The sequence below is a fragment of the Carex rostrata genome, chromosome 13 (genome assembly GCF_964058835.1).
Source record: "Carex rostrata chromosome 13, lpCarRost1.2, whole genome shotgun sequence".
Taxonomy (NCBI): domain Eukaryota; kingdom Viridiplantae; phylum Streptophyta; class Magnoliopsida; order Poales; family Cyperaceae; genus Carex; species Carex rostrata.
Window position 1 is genome coordinate 8,436,760 of NC_135930.1, and position 20,582 is coordinate 8,457,341.

The following is a 20,582-nucleotide window of genomic DNA, read 5'->3' on the forward strand; positions in this document are numbered from 1 at the left end:
ATGGACAAACAAATTCAAATGCAACAGAACCGACAACATCAGGTATTTCGACAGCAATAACTCAATCTACACGACCACATGATCTAATATATTATATATAATTGTAACAAATGCTCCCAGTTCTTGCATTTGTTCTTTTTTAATAACCAAATAAAAAAAATACAGTATCCAAATAGAAAAGAAATACAATACCCCTATCATAAAAATAAATACGATACCCCAACAGATCAGCTTTTGATATCCAAAAACCCCTATCTTGTCTAACCAGAAAAAAGTATCACAGCTATTTCCTAATACATTATCTACTACATTATCTCATAATTATTGTAGGTGCTCCCAGTTGTTAGGAAAGGTACTAGAGCACAAATTGTTGATTCGAGTTTAAGAATAACTCTTCTTTGGTCATCGATCAGGAAAATACATCTTACCCAGAACATGAGGGCTTTGTCTGATCTATAATTTTTGGATTATTTGTTGAGAGTTGGCGATGGAACGGAAGAATCGTTGGATGGAGAATTGATTCGCATTCCTGAAGAATTGATCATTCCATAAAATTCAAAAGGTGACTGTAAACAGGAATTGATAGACTCTATTTTTCCGTCGCTCCATCATCATAGTATATCACTTCTAGGGCCATACTATCAACAAGAAATGTCTATGTTGACGATTTGAATCAACAAATGATTGAGACATTTCCAGGAGATGAGATGATTTACCATAGTTTTGACAAAGCGGTGGATGATACGGCGAATCACTATGCGATGGAATTTCTGAACTCTTTGGCTCCGAGTGCGCTGCCCCCCTCCCCACCTCCTAAAATTGAAGCTTGGTTGCCCCATTATATTACTACGGAATCTTGATCCATCAAATGGCCTATGCAACGGCACAAGACTGATATGCTGTAATTTTCAGAAAAACGCCATAGATGCAGAAATAGTTGTTAGACAGCATGCTGGAAAAATAATATTTCTGCCAAGAATTCCAATGTGTCCATCTGACGATGAGATGTTTCCTTTTGTGCGGAAGCAATTTCCTATTCTGTTGAGTTTCGCCATGACAATCAACAAACCACAAGGTCAGACCATCCCGAATGTTGGTATTTATCTTCCCGAGCCTATTTTTTTGCATGCCCAATTATATGTTGCATTGTCAATAGGTATATCCCGACAAACGACAAAGGTGATGATAAAACCTACTAACAAAGTTGATGCAACAGGAGTGTATACCAAAGATATTGTTTATCGAGAGATCTTCAGTGAAGAATGAGGTAATAAATTCTTACAGACTGATTTTGATTAAATCAATCAACTTTGCTGGTTTTATCATTTTTATTATCTAAAACCAAATGGTTTTATACATATTACTTCTTTCGTGTTTACAGGGACAACAAACTCCGATCAGTCATCAGATGACACATCAGAAAGCTTTTCTTTGGCGGTGGTAAATGGGGCTCTTCGTGTTTTTGAAGTACATGGACAAAGGATAAAAGACTTTATGTACTATAATTTAGGGCTCTCTCTCTCTTTCTCTCAGCCTGTGTATATATATACACACTTGATTTGGTGATTTTAGTTGTTGTTGTTTCCTTTTGGGAACATATCATTTTTCAACTTGGTTCATATAAATGCTTCTTTGTACAACAACTCTTAGATTTATGCTCTTTTAATCAAATAAAATATATAAGCATAATTTTTAGTTGTGATAGATACATTTTCAAAATATGGTTCCGTATATTTTCAGAGCAGCTTTACTTTGCTCTTTTAATCAAACTTGGTTCTGTACATTTTTTTTTCTTAGTTTATTTGATATTCGTTATTTTTAGTTGTGATAGATACATTTTCAGAATATGCATATATATCATGCATATCATGCATATCCTGCATATCCAGCATACTTAATTTGAGATAGTATCATATATTTAGATATCATATCTGCAATTCTCACGAGAATATTTACTATAAACATCATATCTGCAATTTTAGACATCATATATTTACTCTCACGAAAATATTTTAATATAAACTCTTATCGACAGCATCAATATGCAAGTCTAATTTCCCCCCCTCTCGTGAACTAAGACAAACACCGTTGATTACAATCTGCTCTTCCACCTCTCGACGCTCTCGTAAATTAAATTAAGGCAAACACCCTCATTTGCTCCAAGATGGATCGCCAGCACCAAGAACATAGGTACTTTCTCTACTTTGTTATAATATTGCACTACTGTTACTATTTTTCTTTTTCTTTGACAACAAGATGGATCGCCTTACTTTCTCTCGGTGAACTTAGTTTGTTGTCAAAGAAAAAGAAAAATAGTAACAGTAGTGCAATATTAGAACAAAGTAGAGAAAATACCTCTGTTCCTGGTGCTGGCGATCCATCTTGGAGTAAATGAGGGTGTTTGCCTTAATTTAATTTACGAGAGCGTCGAGAGGTGGAAGAGCAGATTGTAATCGACGATGTTTGTCTTAGTTCACGAGAGGGGGGGGAGGGAAAATTAGACTTGCATATTGATGCTGTCGATAAGAGTATTTATATTAAAATATTCTCGTGAGAGTAAATATATGATGTCTAAAATTGCAGATATGATGTTTATAGTAAATATTCTCGTGAGAATTGCAGATATGATATCTAAATATATGATACTATCTCAAATTAAGTATGCGGGATATGCAGGATATGCAGGATATGCAGGATATATATGCATATTCTTAAATGTATCTATCACAACTAAAAATAACGAATATCAAATAAACTAAGAAAAAAAAATGTACGAAACCAAGTTTGATTAAAAGAGCAAAGTAAAGGTGCTCTGAAAATATACGGAACCATATTCTAAAAATGTATCTATCACAACTAAAAGTTATGTTTCCATATTTTATTTGATTAAAAGAGCATAAATCTGAGAGTTGCTGTACAAAGAAGCATTTATATAAACCAAGTTGAAAAATGATATGTTCCCAAAAGGAAACAACAACAACTAAAATAATCAAATCAAGTGTATATATATAAACAGGCTGAGAGAAAGAGAGAGAGACCTGAATTATAGTACATAAAGTCTTTTATCCTCTGTCCATGTACTTCAAAAACACGAAGAGTCTCATTTACAACTGCCAAAGAAAAGCTTTCTGATGACTGATCGGAGTTTGCTGTCCCTGTAAACACGAAAGAAGTAATTTGTATAAAACCATTTGGGTTTAGGTAATAAAAATGATAAAACCAACAAAGTTGATTGATTTAATCAAAATCAGTCTGTAAGAATTTATTACCTCATTCTTCGCTGAAGATCTCTCGATAAACAATATTTTTGGTATACACTCCTGTTGCATCAACTTTGTTAGTAGGTTTTATCATCACCTTTGTCGTTTGTCGGGATATACCTATTGACAATGCAACATATAATTGGCCATGCGAAAAAACAGCCTCAGGAAGATAAATACCAACATTCAGGATGGTCTGACCTTGTGGTTTGTTGATTGTCATGGCGAAACTCAACAGAATAGGAAATTGCTTCCGCACAAAAGGAAACATCTCATTGTCAGATGGACACATTGGAATTCTCGGCAGAAATATTCTTTTTCCAGCATGCTGTCCAACAGCTATTTCTGCATCTATGGCGTTTTTCTGAAAATTACAGCATATCAGTCTTGTGCCGTTGCACAGGCCATTTTATGGATCAAGATTCCGTAGTAATATAATGGGGCAACCAAGCTTCAATTTTAGGAGGTGGGGGGGCAGCGCACTCGGAGCCAAAGAGTTCAGAAATTCCATCGCATAGTGATTCGCCGTATCATCCACCGCTTTGTCAAAACTGTGGTAAGTCATCTCATCTCTTGGAAATGTCTCAATCATTTGTTGATTCAATTCGTCAACATAGACATTTCTTATTGATAGTATGGCCCTAGAAGTGATATACTATGATGAACCGCCATTAAGATGGAGCCACGGAAAAATAGAGTCTATCAATTCCTGTTTAGAGTCACCTTTTGAATTGTATGGAATGATCAATTCTTCAGGAATGCGAATCAATTCTCCATCCAACGATTCTTCCGTTCCATCGCCAACTCTCAACAAATAATCTGAAAAATACGGATCAGACAAAGCCCTCATGTTCTGGGTAAGATGTATTTTCCTGATCGATGACCAAAGAAGAGATATTCTTAAACTCGAATCAACAATTTGTGCTCTAGTACCTTTCCTAACAACTAGGAGCACCTGCAATAATTATGAGATAATGTAGTAGATAATGTATTAGGAAATGCTGTGATATTTTTTTCTGGTTAGACAAGATAGGGATTTTTGGATATCAAAAGTTGATATGTTGGGATACTGTATTTATTTTTATGATAGGGGTATTGTATTTCTTTTCTATTTGGGTACTGTATTTTTTTTATTTGGTTATTAAAAAAGAACTAATGCAAGAACTGGGAGCATTTGTTACAATTACATATAATATATTAGATCATGTGGTCGTGTAGATTGAGTTATTGCTGTCGAAATACCTGATGTTGTCGGTTCTGTTGCATCTGAATTTGTTTGTCCATTGTTAAGTGGTGGTTGATTTTCCTTTCCATGACGATGCTTCTCCATTGCTTATGGCGTGGAAGTGAGAGGAGGCAAGAGAAGGGCGGAGGAGGGCAAGAGGAGGGCAGAGGAGAGAGCAAATGTTTTTAATTGACCGGAGAAATTTATATATTAAATTAAGTTATTATTATAAACTAAATTTAGTGATTTTGTGTATAATTTATCATGTATTTCAAATAATATATTATTAGTATTTGAAAATACTCTATTTTTGAATTTATTTTTTCATTAAATACATGTGTTACTTACACATGTAAAGTGCGTGTGTATTGTTAAGCGTAGTGTTATGTTACAATAATAGAACTAAGTTAAATTAAGTTTATTTGATAAGTTTGATGAGTTAAATAAATTATGAATATATACACATAATTTTAATAAAATATAAAATTGTCCGCATAATTATGATTAATCAGCCGCATACCGATTAATCGCTTGACAGTATCCTGTCTTTCGACAAGCACATACCGTCATTTACAATACTGATATATACAATTTTTTTTATTAATATGCCAATAGATCATACCTATTTATAGAAAAGTTTGGATTCTTTATATATTCAAAGTTTGAGATCTAATATTTTATATATTTAATATATACAGATTAATTTTTTTTAAATCTATACAAAATATTTTTTTTTCTCTTGATTGGCTGTCCAGCACTAGAGGTTTGCTAAACCCCTAACGGGTGGAGCCCGTTTTGCCCGGCCCGTACCCGTTACCCGTGGTACCCGTACCCGTTGCCCGGGTACAAACGGGTAGACGGGTACGGGTAATAAACGGACCGGACACCCCTATTTTGAAATAAACCCATTGTACCCGTACCCGTCTACCCGCCAACCCGTACCCGCCTACCCGTACCCCTATACCCGCCTACCCGTACCCGTACCCCTTTACCCGTACCCGTATCCCTTTACCCGGTTGCCCGTACCCGTTACCCGTTACCCGTACCCGTTATCCGTTACCCGTACCCGATCCGTACCGCAAAATTCAAATTTTTTTGAATTTTCCGCCGGTTCAAGACGGGGCCCGGGCCTGGTCAAATCAAACCCGGCCGGACCCACCCGGGTCACCTCAACCGGTGGTTTTTTTTTTTTTTTTTTTTTTTTTTTTTTTTTTTAATTTCAAATTTTATTCCCTCTCCAATTTTTTTCTTTAAATACACCCCTCTAATCCTCTTCCTCTCCACACTCAAATTTTCAATCTCTCAAACTCAATCTCAAATTCTCATTTTTCATTATTCTAAATTTTTAAATTTATTGTTTGAAAAACATATGGTTGTAATTTAATTCATTTTACAAATACGCAAACGGAATTAGAGGTTCGCTAAACCCGTGACGAAATTACGAAGGTATCGAAATTACAAAGTTGTGCACCTCCCGCAAGATTTCTCCGCGAAATTTAAAGGTTAGATTTATTTTATGTTAGATTAATTTATTTTTGTAGAGTAATTTAAAATTTCATATTAGATTAATTAATTTTTGTAGAGTAATTTATTGTTGTAGATAAATGTATAATTTAAATTGAATGTTAGATTTAGTTTATGTTAGATTTGTTACATTTATTTAATTTATGTTAGATTTGTTAGATTTATTGAATGTTACATTTATTTAATTTATGTTAGATTTATTAGATGTGATTATGTGAACTTGTGAAATAATTAGATTTATTTTGAATATGTTAGATTTTATTTTTGAAATTCGGATTTATTTTTAATAGGTTAAAAAAATATGTTAGATTCATTTTTGTGAATATGTGAAATATTTTGAATATGTTAGATTTATTTTATGTTAGATTAATTGATTTTTGTAGAGTAATTTAAAATTTCATATTAGATTTATTGTTGTAGATAAATGTATAATTTAAATTGAATGTTAGATTTACTTTATGTTAGATTTGTTACATTTATTTAATTTATGTTAGATTTATTAGATGTGATTATGTGAACTTGTGAAATAATTAGATTTATTTTGAATATGTTAGATTTTATTTTTGAAATTCGGATTTATTTTTTATAGGTTAAAAAAATATGTTAGATTCATTTTTGTGAATATGTGAAATATTTTGAATATGTTAGATTTATTTTTGAAAATGATAGATTTATTTTGAATAAGTTATATTTTTTGAATATGTTAAGTAATTGTATTTATTTTTGAATATGTTAGATTTTTTTTAAAATAGATTAGATTTTATTTTTGTTTTTTCAAATTCTTTTTTTTTCTGTTTTTTCCGGATTTTTTTAATTTTATTTTTTTCTGTTTTTTTTAAAAGAAGTTGTATTTGAAATTCATTATATAACTAGGTTAGATTTATTTGTTGAATATGGTAAGTAATTGTATTTATTTTTGAATATGTTATATTTATTTTTAAATAGATTATATTTTTTTTCTGTTTTTTTCAGATTTTTTTAATTTTATTTTTTTCTGTTTTTTTTTTAAAATAAGTTGTATTTGAAATTCATTTTATAACTAGGTTAGATTTATTTGTTGAATATGGTAAGTAATTGTATTTATTTTTGAATATGTTATATTTATTTTTAAATAGATTATATTTTTTTCTGTTTTTTTTTCTGTTTTTTCCAGATTTTTTTAATTTTATTTTTTTCTGTTTTTTTTAAAAGAAGTTGTATTTGAAATTCATTATATAACTAGGTTAGATTTATTTGTTGAATATGGTAAGTAATTGTATTTATTTTTGAATATGTTATATTTATTTTTAAATAGATTATATTTTTTTCTGTTTTTTTTTCTGTTTTTTCCAGATTTTTTTAATTTTATTTTTTTCTGTTTTTTTTAAAAGAAGTTGTATTTGAAATTCATTATATAACTAGGTTAGATTTATTTGTTGAATATGGTAAGTAATTGTATTTATTTTTGAATATGTTATATTTATTTTTAAATAGATTATATTTTTTTTCTGTTTTTTCCAGATTTTTTTAATTTTATTTTTTTCTGTTTTTTTTTAAAATAAGTTGTATTTGAAATTCATTTTATAACTAGGTTAGATTTATTTGTTGAATATGGTAAGTAATTGTATTTATTTTTGAATATGTTATATTTATTTTTAAATAGTATATTTTTTTCTGTTTTTTCCGGATTTTTTTAATTTTATTTTTTTCTGTTTTTTTTTAAAAGAAGTTGTATTTGAAATTCATTATATAACTAGGTTAGATTTATTTGTTGAATATGGTAAGTAATTGTATTTATTTTTGAATATGTTATATTTATTTTTAAATAGATTATATTTTTTTTCTGTTTTTTCCAGATTTTTTTAATTTTATTTTTTTCGGTTTTTTTTTAAAATAAGTTGTATTTGAAATTCATTTTATAACTAGGTTAGATTTATTTGTTGAATATGGTAAGTAATTGTATTTATTTTTGAATATGTTATATTTATTTTTAAATAGATTATATTTTTTTCTGTTTTTTTTTCTGTTTTTTCCAGATTTTTTTAATTTTATTTTTTTCTGTTTTTTTTAAAAGAAGTTGTATTTGAAATTCATTATATAACTAGGTTAGATTTATTTGTTGAATATGGTAAGTAATTGTATTTATTTTTGAATATGTTATATTTATTTTTAAATAGATTATATTTTTTTTCTGTTTTTTCCAGATTTTTTTAATTTTATTTTTTTCTGTTTTTTTTTAAAATAAGTTGTATTTGAAATTCATTTTATAACTAGGTTAGATTTATTTGTTGAATATGGTAAGTAATTGTATTTATTTTTGAATATGTTATATTTATTTTTAAATAGTATATTTTTTTCTGTTTTTTCCGGATTTTTTTAATTTTATTTTTTTCTGTTTTTTTTTAAAAGAAGTTGTATTTGAAATTCATTATATAACTAGGTTAGATTTATTTGTTGAATATGGTAAGTAATTGTATTTATTTTTGAATATGTTATATTTATTTTTAAATAGTATATTTTTTTCTGTTTTTTCCAGATTTTTTTAATTTTATTTTTTTCGGTTTTTTTTAAAAGAAATTGTATTTGAAATTCATTATATAACTAGGTTAGATTTATTTGTTGAATATGGTAAGTAATTGTATTTATTTTTGAATATGTTATATTTATTTTTAAATAGATTATATTTTTTTTCTGTTTTTTTTTTTAAATAAGTTGTATTTGAAATTCATTATATAACTAGGTTAGATTTATTTGTTGAATATGGTAAGTAATAAACCTTATTTTTGTGAATAGGTTTACATTTTTTAAAAATGTCATCTCATCGTGATTCGGTGCAAGAAGATATCGCGAGAATGTCGGCCGATATTTTTGGTCCCGAAATACCAACTACAAATTATCCACAAGATTATCCACAAGGACCACAACCTTATTTTGATAGTTCCTCTCAAATGCCGCCACCTAATTATCCACAACCTCCCCAAAATTATCAAAGAAGAGACCAAATGCTACAAACAAATTATCAACTCAACCCCCAAACGGGTGCACCGTATTATACTTCAAATGATCCAAACATATTCATTCCACAAGAATCACATCAACTACCACCACCGTATGCATATGGAGGCACTTCTTCTGTTGCATCGTCGAGTCAACTCAACCCCCCTATTTCAGGTACTCCTTCGACAAGTGTCACTGAAATTCAAGAAGAAACTCTCGCTCCTCCTCCGCCAATTGTCCCCCGCCCCCCACAACAACCAGCAGCAAAGAAGGCTAGAAGACCTCCCGAATACAACCAATATTGGTTTGAATGGTATGATGTGACCAAAGATGACGACGGTTACATGAAAACTCTTTATTGTAAGGTAGACCATTGCAAGAAACCTTATTTTGTTTATAAACAAGCTAGTGGTATGAGTAGCTTTAAAAGACATGTTGATGTGCATATTAGAAAGGGTGAAAACTATAACCCGAATACTACCGCGCAAATTCAAACTGAAATCACCCCGGATGGTACTTTAACCAACCCAAAATTTGATGAAAAAAGAATGCTTAGTGAATTGGCACGGTACATAACCCACAAAGAACAACCAATCAGTATGGGTGGTTGCACAGCCTTTGCCCGGTTGGTCATTCGGGGGTGTGCTCAACCAATGTACAAGAGGATGCATCATAGAAAGTTGGTTGGTGAAATAAAAAAACAGTTTACAACCATAAAAGATGACCTCAAAGGTACATTTGCATATCAATCCAATAAGGTCTCAATTACCTCCGATATATGGACTGCTGGTAAACATGGCCTTGGGTACTCTTGTATTACTGGGCATTGGATCGATGATCAGTGGATATTACAAAAGAGGATATTAAGTTTTCGAGTGTTAGATTCTCCGCACACCGCAAATGTAATTTTTAAATCTATTATTGAGGTTTTACAAGAGTATAACCTTAAGAGGGATATGGCTAACAAGGTTTTTTCTATATCTTTCGATAATGCTAGCAACAACATTGCTTCCATTGAAATTTTTAAACGGTCACTAAACCCGATTATGAATGGTGAAATGTTTCACCAAAAGTGTGCTTGTCATATACTTAACCTCGTCGTGAAGGCGGGACTTAAAACAGAAGCCATAAAATTATTGATAATTAAATTTAAGGATGCCCTCAACCACATTGTTTCAAACCATGAAAGAAGACAAGAGTTTGCGAAGTTGTGCGTAACCTATCGAGTAAGCAAGTTGAAAGTACCTTGGGATATAGATACCCGTTGGAACTCAACTTATAGGATGTTGAACCGATGCCTTCCTTACAAAGCTGTCATAGGGGAGTTTTTGAGGGGATCCACCCCTGAGGGAATGCAATTGGAACCCACCGGCAGGGAATGGGACCAACTAGAAAGGCTTTCAGCATTTCTAGGAACCTTTTTTGAAGCAACCGTCAAACTATCCTGCTCGTATTCACCGACGGCATTTGAGTTGTTGGGGCAAATCTATCAAATTTCCAAGATTTATCGTAATTTGGAACAAGCAGAAACTCACGATAAATCTCTCACACCGATTGTAGAGGCCATGAAACTAAAATTTCTAAAATATTGGGAAGATGTACCCCTCTTGGCCATTATTGCAAGTTGCCTCAACCCGGCATACAAGAAATATTACACGATAAAAATGGTTGAAGCGTACAAAGATAATCTACATTTAGTCGCAACCGGGGTCGAGGCATACGTGGATGCGAAGTTCGCTGAGATGTTTAACATATACAACTCAAGAATTAGTGGCAACCAGAACCCCTCTTCGTCCCGGGCTGGTCCTAGGTATGAATAAATATACATTATGCTTTTAATCTTTATTATTTATAATATCTACATTATTTGTCCACTAATTTTTTTTTATTTTTTAATAGTTCCACTTTCAGGAGCACTAGCAGTAGTGGATTATTAGCAGATTTTCAATCAGATGGCGAACCGCACGCATCCACAAACGAGTTAGTGAGCTATTTGAATATGCGCAACGAAAATGAAAACGTTGACATCATGACGTGGTGGAAGAGGAATCAAAGGTCTTATCCAACACTGGCGATGATGGCCCGCGACGTCTTTGCCGTACCCGTGTCAACCGTCCCTTCAGAAAGTTGTTTTAGTTCGGCGAACAGGATCCTCTCCGACAAACGCAGTAAATTGGGTCCACATGTTTTTGAAAGACTTGTGTGCTTGAAAGATTGGATTAATGCTGACGAGCGCAACCAACATCAAGCTCAAGAATCATCTTCTGCAGCTGATACTGAAGAAAGCGTTACCGAGCCTCAGCCTCAACCTAATTCAGATTCAGACGGTGCGGAAGAAAACGAACAATGGTATATGAATCCAAACTACTAGATAGGTAGTGTCGGTATAATTTTCTAACCTCTTTTAATATTTATGGTTATTTTAAAAATTATAATTTCTAAACATTTCAATTAGTTTTTAAATTATTCATTTTAAAGAACAATTACTAACAAAAAAAAAAGTTAGAACTCCGCCTATGTTATTTTACATAGCCGGTCCCAAGCCCGGAATAAAGGAGGAGGGTAACTTTTATTTTTTAATCTATTGTTTTCAAATTATTCATAATTATTTTTAATGTAATAAATTAATTTAAGATATTATTATTTATATTTTATTGTTTTAATTATAATGAGAATTTGAAAATAAAATAAAATGACTTGCTTAAAGAAATAAATAAATAGATTTGTACTTAGCCGTATAAATATACAAATTTTCGTACGAATAATTTTTATATATAAGGTACAAATTTTATTCATTTATAAATTATAAAGACGCGAGTTGATAATTTCATGTATATATATACTCTATTTGATATCGAACTATTCATATTATAAAAATTGAATTATAAACACGTAATAATATTTATACGACACTGTAAAAAAAACAGAAAAAAAATATTTAAACAAAACAGAAACAAAAACAGAAAAAAAAAAAACGGAAAAACAAAACAGAAAAAAAAAAAAAAAAAAAAAAAACTGACAAAAAAAACAGACAAAAACCGGAAAGAAAAACAGAAAAAAAAAACGGAAAAAAAACGGAAAGAAAAACAGAAAAAAAAAGGAAAAAACAGAAAAAAAAAAAAAAAAAACCGGGCGGACCGGACCCGTACCCGGATACCCGGACCCGTACCCGCGGTACCCGTACCCGTCAACCCGCAACGGGTACGGGTAATAAACGGACCGGATATATGTTTTGGGAGTTTTACCCGTCTACCCGTTACGGGTTTTACCCGTACCCGTTGTACCCCTTTACCCGTCCTACCCGTTACCCGTAACGGGTTACCCGGAACGGGTCACGGGTAACCCGTTAGCAATTGACTATCCAGCACTAGACCGGCCCTGAATTAATTATTATTATTTACAACCTAGATACGCGGGAATATGAAATATTGGTTTCAAATCAGATAGTCTCGTCTTGAAAATTTCTATTCTTATTTTCAATACGTGAATAAATGAAGCGAACAGAAATCCTGATTAATTTGTTATTTACTTCTCATTTAATTATAAAAAATATTTCTATTTTATAAAAATAATTAATAGATAATGTTATATTATTATTTAATTTATTTATTTAATTGCATTGATAATTTTATTAATAAAGAATATTGTATGATATCAAACATTTTAGAAAGAAAAATAGAATTTTTCACAATTAATCCCACGGTACAAACGAACACTTATTCCAGTACATTCTCTTAATCATTCATGCGCGTACCTGTACGTACTCATGGGTTCCCACTTTTTAAAAAGTGAGTTCTTATTCCCGTTAAATCCCATCCCGTGTAACTCTGTGACATTCGAACATGCCCTAATAGAGTGAGGCTATTGGTACGACGCATTGCGCGGATTGGTCCGTAATATAGATCAACATCTTTGAAAATTCAAAAAGTTGACTCCAACTGTTCAAAATAATCCCCGTATGATAATATACACGTAAATTAAATTACATTTGTTAGAATTTTTTGTACTATTTATTTTAGATAGATAGAGCATCACTTGATCTAAAGATCCTAGATTATGTATTGGAACCAAATAAAAGCTTAAGACATGAAAGGCCTAACTGAACATAAATATAATTAAACCACTAAGCACAAGCGACCAGATGGTGACCCGAGACGGGACTCTCCCTGTGTCTCGCCGGTATATAATCCCTTCAATTAAAGGAAGACTCAGCAACAATATAAAGCATGAAAGGAAAAACTGTGCAAATAAATAGTTAATTGCATCAAACTTGATCATTTGCCTGGCACCACCCATCAGTGCTCCCATGTTTAGTAGGCTAAGGGTTGTTGCAGGAAGAAGCATCAAAGAGCATCCCTCGAAGTCGAATACTCCGTTTTCATACCTATTATAGTCAAAATTTAGCTAACTAGCTGTGTGCAATGCCATGTTGTGGAAAAATGACAGGCACATAACACTTATATTGGGAAATATGGATAGCTGCCCCTGTTTGAGCCTGTTATCTTGAGAGCTGCCTACTAGGCATCACTAAAAGATCCAAGCATTAAAACATGGTCTTGATAATTTTGAAGGTTGGTATTTTTTCTTTTTTTGGTGTCATAGTTGCATATAACACACATGATAACAATTTTCGTTTTTGACAGAAAGCTATGATAACAAAATTAATTTTGATTAATTCTGAGATGAACTTGAAGTTCATTTTATGATTGAACTGATACACTCGCAATAAAGTTCTGCAGTCTAAAGAACAGAAATGAAGAACATAATAGATGCTTTACTCTGGTACTGCACCTGTTGGTGTTATATAGGTAAGGTTTGCTAATGTAATTCTTGTCTATGTCATCATTAATTGCATTGGTATATCTTGATCTGAACCATCTCAAATTCTCAATATATATATATATATATATTTTTGAGAATTACCACATCAATTTAAACTGAGAATTAATGTGTACCTCTTTATTTGGGCCTCATTGGCCGTCTTATCTGTGAGGTCAAAGTTGACAGCACCAATGCCGACGAGCTTTAGAAAAACATTGATGGCTGCAAAGAGCTGCGCTGTCAGCCCGGTTATCATCCAAAATCGCTGTTCATTGCACCATGTGATGAAGTTGTGTCCGGAAAGAAAAACTTCCCTCAGGTGTTGTATGCAAACGGAGAAGAAAACAAAGGCAAATGCACCAAACCATGGGCTTGTGACCTGAAGAAGTATTATCAGTGTCAACAAAACGAAAATTTTAACTTCCCTAGCTCCAGTAGGGTGTTGGCTGCCGAAATTTTTATTAATACCATTTCAAAAAATAGAAATAAATCAAAACATCTCTGAAATTGGTAAATTCTAAAAATACTAGGACCGCTAATTCAATTACAACCCCATTCTAATTGAATTGAAGGCCTCAAAAATCTAAATATCAGTATATTACAGTTCATTTTCGATGTTGGCTGTGTTACGACATAGACATGACTGAATTTTGATTCATTTCTAGCCTAGAGGAAAAAAAAAACTAAAAGAAAAATAAGGAAAATAAAGAGCATAGAATATATATTGCGAAGACTAATATTTTCAAATCAGTATCCTGTTAGATTTTTTTTTTGTTTTTTTTTTACAAACCTCAGGGAACAAGGATATCCCATTCAAGAAGCACAGTTGTGGCAAAGTTCCATAACACAACAGGGGAAATGAATACACCGGCCAAAATGCAAGAAACGCATAGCACATGCTTTGAAGAACTGAACTGAAGTTTTTCGACATTCCAAAAGTAAGAGGACAATGCTTTGAAAGTGCCACCTCGAACAATCCTGTATTCCATCTCTTGTTTTGAACTAGTGTGTCATTGAAATTTATCGGGACGTTACCGCGAAATGCAGGTTTTGACGGGAAACAATAGGTTGAGATCCAACCACGGAAATGCAGGTGGAATCCGGTGAAGTAATCTTCTACCACCGAACCATATAAAAAGCCTATCTGGAAGAAGTAAATATAACATGAAAGAATAAGCACTTAATAGGAACAAATAATCAAAGCAATTTTGTATTTGACCCACAGGCAGAGCGAGACTTACAAACTATGAGGGTGAAACGTGAATAAGGATCAATCATATAAAATTTTCATATTTCGAAATGGAGGTCAATTTTACGGACATTTTACTCTGAAGTACATAAGTTTTGAAATAAATGAAGGTCAATTGATCTCTATTCCTTGAACTTCCCTCCGCCTCTGATTGGACCTATTTTTGTTCGGCATTTCAGACTCAATTACTCAACCTAGCATTCCTTTAGATAAAATTTGTTTTCTGTACATACTAATTGAACTTGCCTGTTCGCCCCATTGTGTGTCATTTTCATATTCGCACGATGCGAGGCTGAGTATATTGTCTTTCAGGGAGTTAACATATGTTGCAATCCTCTGTTCAAAATCGTAATTGTTCTTCTCAACCAATGACAAGCAGAATTCATTGGAGTTGCCAAATATATCCTTGAGTTTTGAGATCTCCCCAGCATTAAAATCTGCTAAATTAAATTATAGCCCTTTTTTTAGTTCAAGAGTGGTGAAAATTGTCAAGCCATAAATCTAAACACATGGTTATTAGTTATTACCTCCTCTTTTTGATGGGTCCCCTGGTTTGGCACCGTATAGTGCACGCCTTTTGACAAAAAAGTTTGAGCCAGAGAGGACTGGCCCTCGGAGGCCATCTAAACCAACCCAACAAGTCTAAAAGAAAAATCAAATGACATCAATCACAAACCAAAAATCATAGGTAACACAACACCAAAAAGAAAAAGAATTGGTTGTATGTAGTTCAGCACAGTATATCTTTACCTTGAATGCTTGTCGTAGTTCAGCACAGTATATGTCATTTTTGCTTACGTTGTAGAATTCTTGTGGGAATTGAACAAAGGCCAAGTAAGGAGATAACTTTGAGTCGAGATGAAAACACATTGCTTGCCTAGTCGAGCTTGGGTCATTTGAGCACATGTCACAGTCTAATACTAGTATATATTGTGAGTTGGTTATAACACTAGAGACCCGGAGCTGAAAAAATCCGAGTAATTGTAAAAACCATGAACAATGCAAAAAGCATGCAGCTAATGATATCTTCTTCCAGTTACTTCTGAACCAAAACCTACTCTGAAGTATTACAACTGAATGGAGTACCACTACCGGTACAATTAATGATACTGATCTACAAGTATTTGATCCAGTTAGTCCATGTGGAAATCCTCTTATGGTGAACAAAAACGTTACTTTTTTCTCATGAGATGTATATATATGTGTAGATGAAGTTTCAGTAATTACTAAGACTCACAGTCACAGATGGTAACTAATTGTATGTTGCACAAGTATAAAATATCTTAGAGCTTACAAGAACATTAAGTGCACCGGCCTTGAAGTGGTGAGGTACACCTTTTCTCTTTTCTCTTGAGACGTAAATTAGAGAAGGGATGGTCAAATCTTCTCTGCTGGTAGAATTTCCTTCTGCAGTATCTCCGATGGTCTTATCACCACAACATAACCAAAAAAAATAAAAATAAATAAATAAAACAAAGGATATATTCAATAAAAGAAACAATAACAGAAATTTTGGACCATTTTTGTATTTTGTCCTTCTGTATACAGACTATCTCTTGTGCAAATAATAGTGTGAAAAGTAAAATTTAACAACAGTTTGATCTGTGTTGAGATTCGTGCAATGGATTTCAAAACGGTGCACGCAAATTTTAGTATTAATTAGATGGTTTAGACCATGCTTTGGATAAGACTTTGTCTGAAAGTCCTTGGGACAAAATCCCACCCATCAGAAAATACTAGTCAGTGAGAAAGTAAAATTTAAGAATTAATCCTTTCTGTGCAAACTACCTCAAAACAAGTACCTCAATTTCTGGAGGATGCTCAAGGCGTGTCTTTTGAAACCCTTTAGTGCTATGTTTAACCTCTTTAAGCTTCATAACCTTCTCCTTAAATGTGTTATACATCACCTGCGCAGTTTTCATTCCGAGTTTCCGGGGAATGTAAATATTATAAATTAATGTTGTTTGCATATTTCATTGTAACACTAGATGAACTTCATAGTTCAAATTTCTTTATACTAGTCACTTGGGCCTCACGTATGCAATGCAAGCCCAAAATAAAACACAAACATTGGGCTCACAAGACAAAATCATAGCAAGAAGCATCCGAGGGCGATTGATTTGTCCTTTTTTGCGACTGAGAAAAATTCAAATTCGGCAGGACCTTCACAACAGAACCTAGTGTATTGAAAAAAATCTGACAACAGAACCTAGTGCATTGAAAAAAATCTGGCTGGGTCAGATCTGACCCGGCCGAACCGGAGACCACACCCGACCTGGAACAACCCTAGTTGGACCTCCGGACCGGTCATGACCAACTCTAGGGTCAGGTCTAACAAGGATTTGATCCCCTTTTTTGAACTAGACCCCCATAAACCTGACCCGACTCTACCCGCCCCCCGAACCCCCCCCCCCCCCCCCCCCCCCCCCCCCGCACCCACCCACTAGGGTTAGACAAAAAAGCTCGAACTCGTAATTCGCTCATTTATAACTCAAGTTACATAAAGTTACACAGTATTGGTCACAATAAATCCCAAATCTCTAGACTGTTATTTGTGCTTTGAGATTTGTGTAAAATATGTTTGAACTTGTGTTATAACATTATCACTGGTTAAACGAGTTGTGAGCCAATTTGAGTTGATAACGAGCTGAGGTTGAACTTGTGTTGTAATACTATCACTGGTTAAATGAGTTGTGAGCCAACTCGAGTTGATAACGAGCTGAGTTTGAGTTGGCTCTACAATTCCTTATTATCATCTCAACTCGAGTTAGCTTGCTCGTTTATTAAACAAGTCGAGTTCGAGTTGGGGATAACTCGCTCAAACTCAGCTCATTTGCAGCCCTAAGCCCCCCCCCCCCCCCCCCCCCCCCCCCCCACACACACACACACACACAAAAACCCCCATAAATCCCCTGAAAACCCCAGTCCTGACCTGGACCCAACCCGGACCGATCCGGGCTAATTTTGGACCAAGAGTCTAGTACGAATTTGGTCCAACTCTCCCAAAATTGAGCCCACCGGACCCCACCCGGTCGAACCAGTAGACCCACCGGACCCGTGGCCCGGGCGGGTTCGGACCGAGGGGTCCCGACCCGACCCGTTTTCACAACAAGAACCACACATTAGAACTTGTCATTTAATAGGACCTAGATAATCATGCCTATGCCGCAACCTGCCAAGTGCGAACTCCAACTGCCAACGCTATTTCTATTATTGGATTGTTTTTCTTGGCCTTAAAACTACACAAATTGTTAAAAATTTCCACATCTTTGGTAAAAAGAATCCGGGCTATATATTAACTTCTATTTTCCAAGTAAGAATGAGTGATCTAGCTAGTTACAAAATTCAAACAACAAGTACCTTTATCTTTTGCTTTTCTTGAACGAACTCCTTGTTGCTATCTTGCCTACAGATCTCCGAATCATCGAAGAACACTTCTGGGCACCTCACGCTGACTGCAAATCGTCTGCAAAATGGCACCCAAAATCTCCCGAAAGAGTATGCTTCCTTGGCCGCACGTAGTGTTACATCAGCTCCCGCATCGTCAGAGAGATAGATATGCAATTTCTTGGGCGGATAGTCGAGAGCCATCACTGACAAAACCGTGTTCATGACCGTGATCGTCGGCTCCTTATTTGGATCAGCTGTCATGATGAAAATATCTACTGGTGGAAGCAGATCGTCGTCAGGCAGTCTTTCGGGAAAAACCGACCTGGAGACGGGGCGGTATCGGAAGCCCTGGCTCAGGACCCACATGAAAAAGAGGACGACATCTGCTAAGAAGATGAACACGAGTGATACCGAAGTTAGAGAGATTGGATTGTGATGAACGGTAACAAAAAGGCGGGAAGCATGGTAGTATAGCACAGCTGAGGCAGCACATAAGTGGAGAAGGATTTGAAGGCGGTTGATGGTGGCAGCCGGCTCAATTACACGGCAAGTGTGAAGAGGAAGATGGTTATTCTCTGTCATTGCAGTGACTAGTGAGGCTATTAACTGCTGGAGGTATGTTTCTTTGCCAGTGTGTGGGAAGAAAAAGGAAGGGAATGTAATCATGTAAGGAGAGACGTATCCAACTATCCATCCGATCGAGAACAAGAGAGTGAAAAAGTTTGTTGTATTAATTTTTTTGAATAAAATATTGTGGCCAACAAAGAATGCGGAGTCGAGCTTCCCGCCGCAACGAGGAACAAGTCAATCTACACTTACTGGTTGTCTTTGGTGATGATGCAAAAGCAGACGCACTGACTAGCTAGGGACAACTTTTTTTTCTCTCTTTTTTTTGTCAAATTGCCCATAGCCATTCATTAACCGCGAATTTATTTTATAAAACATAAATAAATAAAATAATTTTAGGAACTAATTTGAATAGTTGGTATTTTTTAAAAATCACAACACTAACATTTTTTTTTTCGGTACCTATTCGGCACCGAAATATTATTCACTTTTTGTGTAATAGATGACCCTGAAAATTTATAAAATTCTTTCATGTGGAATAGGTACCCAAAAAAAAATAGTTGGTGATTACCTATTCGGTATTAACAATTTTTGTAAAAAGGCAACCAATCAAGTTGGTTCTTTAAAATTATGTTTTTTTTTTTCTAATTTATGATTAATAAAAAAAATTCATTAACCACATTCTGATTGAAAAGAAGATGTACCATAATTGATCTAGAGTAGACCCCTCAATATGGCCCACTAATAAGAGTTACAAAGATATAAATGCATGAAAGGAATTTTTTTTTAAAATCATAATTAGAAAAATACAATTTAAGTAACCAACTTGATTTATTTTTAATTTACAAAAATAATTAAGTATCGAATAGCCTATTTGGTACCTCTTATTTACTTTAAACGGTACCAAATAGACTATTTGATACCATCTAATTTTATCCTTGACAGAATATATGATACTGAATAGCCTATTCAATATTGTTTAAAAGTAAATGAAACCGAATAGCCTATTTGGTATTTATGATTTTGTACAAAAAAAAAATTAAATTAAATTAGTTTCCTAAATTTACTTTTAGTAATTATGATTTAAAAAAAGAAAACAAATTAAAGCTATTTATTGTTTGATTGAGCCAAGATCTCTTGGCTTCAGCCTTACTAATTAACAGTTGTCGTCATAATTTATTATGATAATTTCAGAAACTTTTAGTTGAGGTTTACACTCCGCATGTAACAGAATTTCTATCATTAAATATGGGCATGAATGCTGAGTATGGCTAATATAACATTGGTGTCATTTTAGTCTATATAACACCAATTCTAAAACCTATCAAATCGAGTTCAAATGATGAATCCAAACCGTTCAAACCAATTTACTTCATTAGTTGTACGTTTACATGTAAAATTTATAACTTTTTGAGTTTATTTGGTATCAAGTCAAGCGGTCAAATGTGTGAGTTTTTAAGTTAATTTTAATACATCCATTTTTCAATTTTTTTGCCTCTTGATTTGATACTAAAATAACTCAAAAATATAAGAAGTTTGCATGTAAACGAATCACTCATAAAGTAAATTG

At 33.5% G+C, this 20,582-nt stretch overlaps 1 protein-coding gene and 2 pseudogenes across 3 annotated transcripts; 1 reads left to right on the top strand and 2 right to left on the bottom strand.

The window, feature by feature from the left end:
- LOC144564368 (uncharacterized) lies at positions 1–1,266 on the top strand (annotated as a pseudogene).
- A 2,004-nt stretch (positions 1,267–3,270) lies between these two features.
- On the bottom strand, positions 3,271–4,574 carry LOC144564369 (uncharacterized; annotated as a pseudogene).
- Positions 4,575–12,918: 8,344 nt separating this feature from the next.
- LOC144563976 (quillaic acid 3-O-glycosyltransferase CSL1-like) lies at positions 12,919–19,137 on the bottom strand. 3 transcript variants are annotated; one of them, XM_078313437.1, is made up of 9 exons: positions 18,416–19,137; positions 16,858–16,962; positions 16,350–16,481; positions 15,806–16,018; positions 15,583–15,697; positions 15,302–15,492; positions 14,597–14,950; positions 13,941–14,185; positions 12,919–13,369 (listed from the first exon to the last, which is right to left on the bottom strand). In XM_078313437.1, exons 1-9 carry the CDS (start codon positions 19,109–19,111, stop codon positions 13,081–13,083), a joined length of 2,340 nt encoding a protein of 779 aa, XP_078169563.1. In that variant the 5' UTR covers positions 19,112–19,137; the 3' UTR covers positions 12,919–13,080. The 3 variants fall into 3 exon arrangements, with proteins under 3 accessions (XP_078169563.1, XP_078169561.1, XP_078169562.1); XM_078313435.1 differs by having other exon boundaries at positions 15,302–15,495; XM_078313436.1 differs by having other exon boundaries at positions 14,597–14,946; positions 15,298–15,495.
- Between the last annotated feature and the right edge of the window lie 1,445 nt (positions 19,138–20,582).

What these genes read in the sequence shown, in the direction of transcription:
- LOC144563976 (XM_078313435.1), bottom strand. Translation starts at nt 19,111, where the DNA reads ATGATTACATTCCCTTCCTTTTTCTTCCCACACACTGGCAAAGAAACA. An exon ending in AACTACGACAAGCATTCAAG is followed by an intron (nt 15,698 to 15,805) that starts GTAAAGATATAC and finishes TTTTTCTTTTAG; the next exon opens with ACTTGTTGGGTTGGTTTAGA. An exon ending in ACACACAATGGGGCGAACAG is followed by an intron (nt 14,951 to 15,301) that starts GCAAGTTCAATT and finishes TACTTCTTCCAG; the next exon opens with ATAGGCTTTTTATATGGTTC.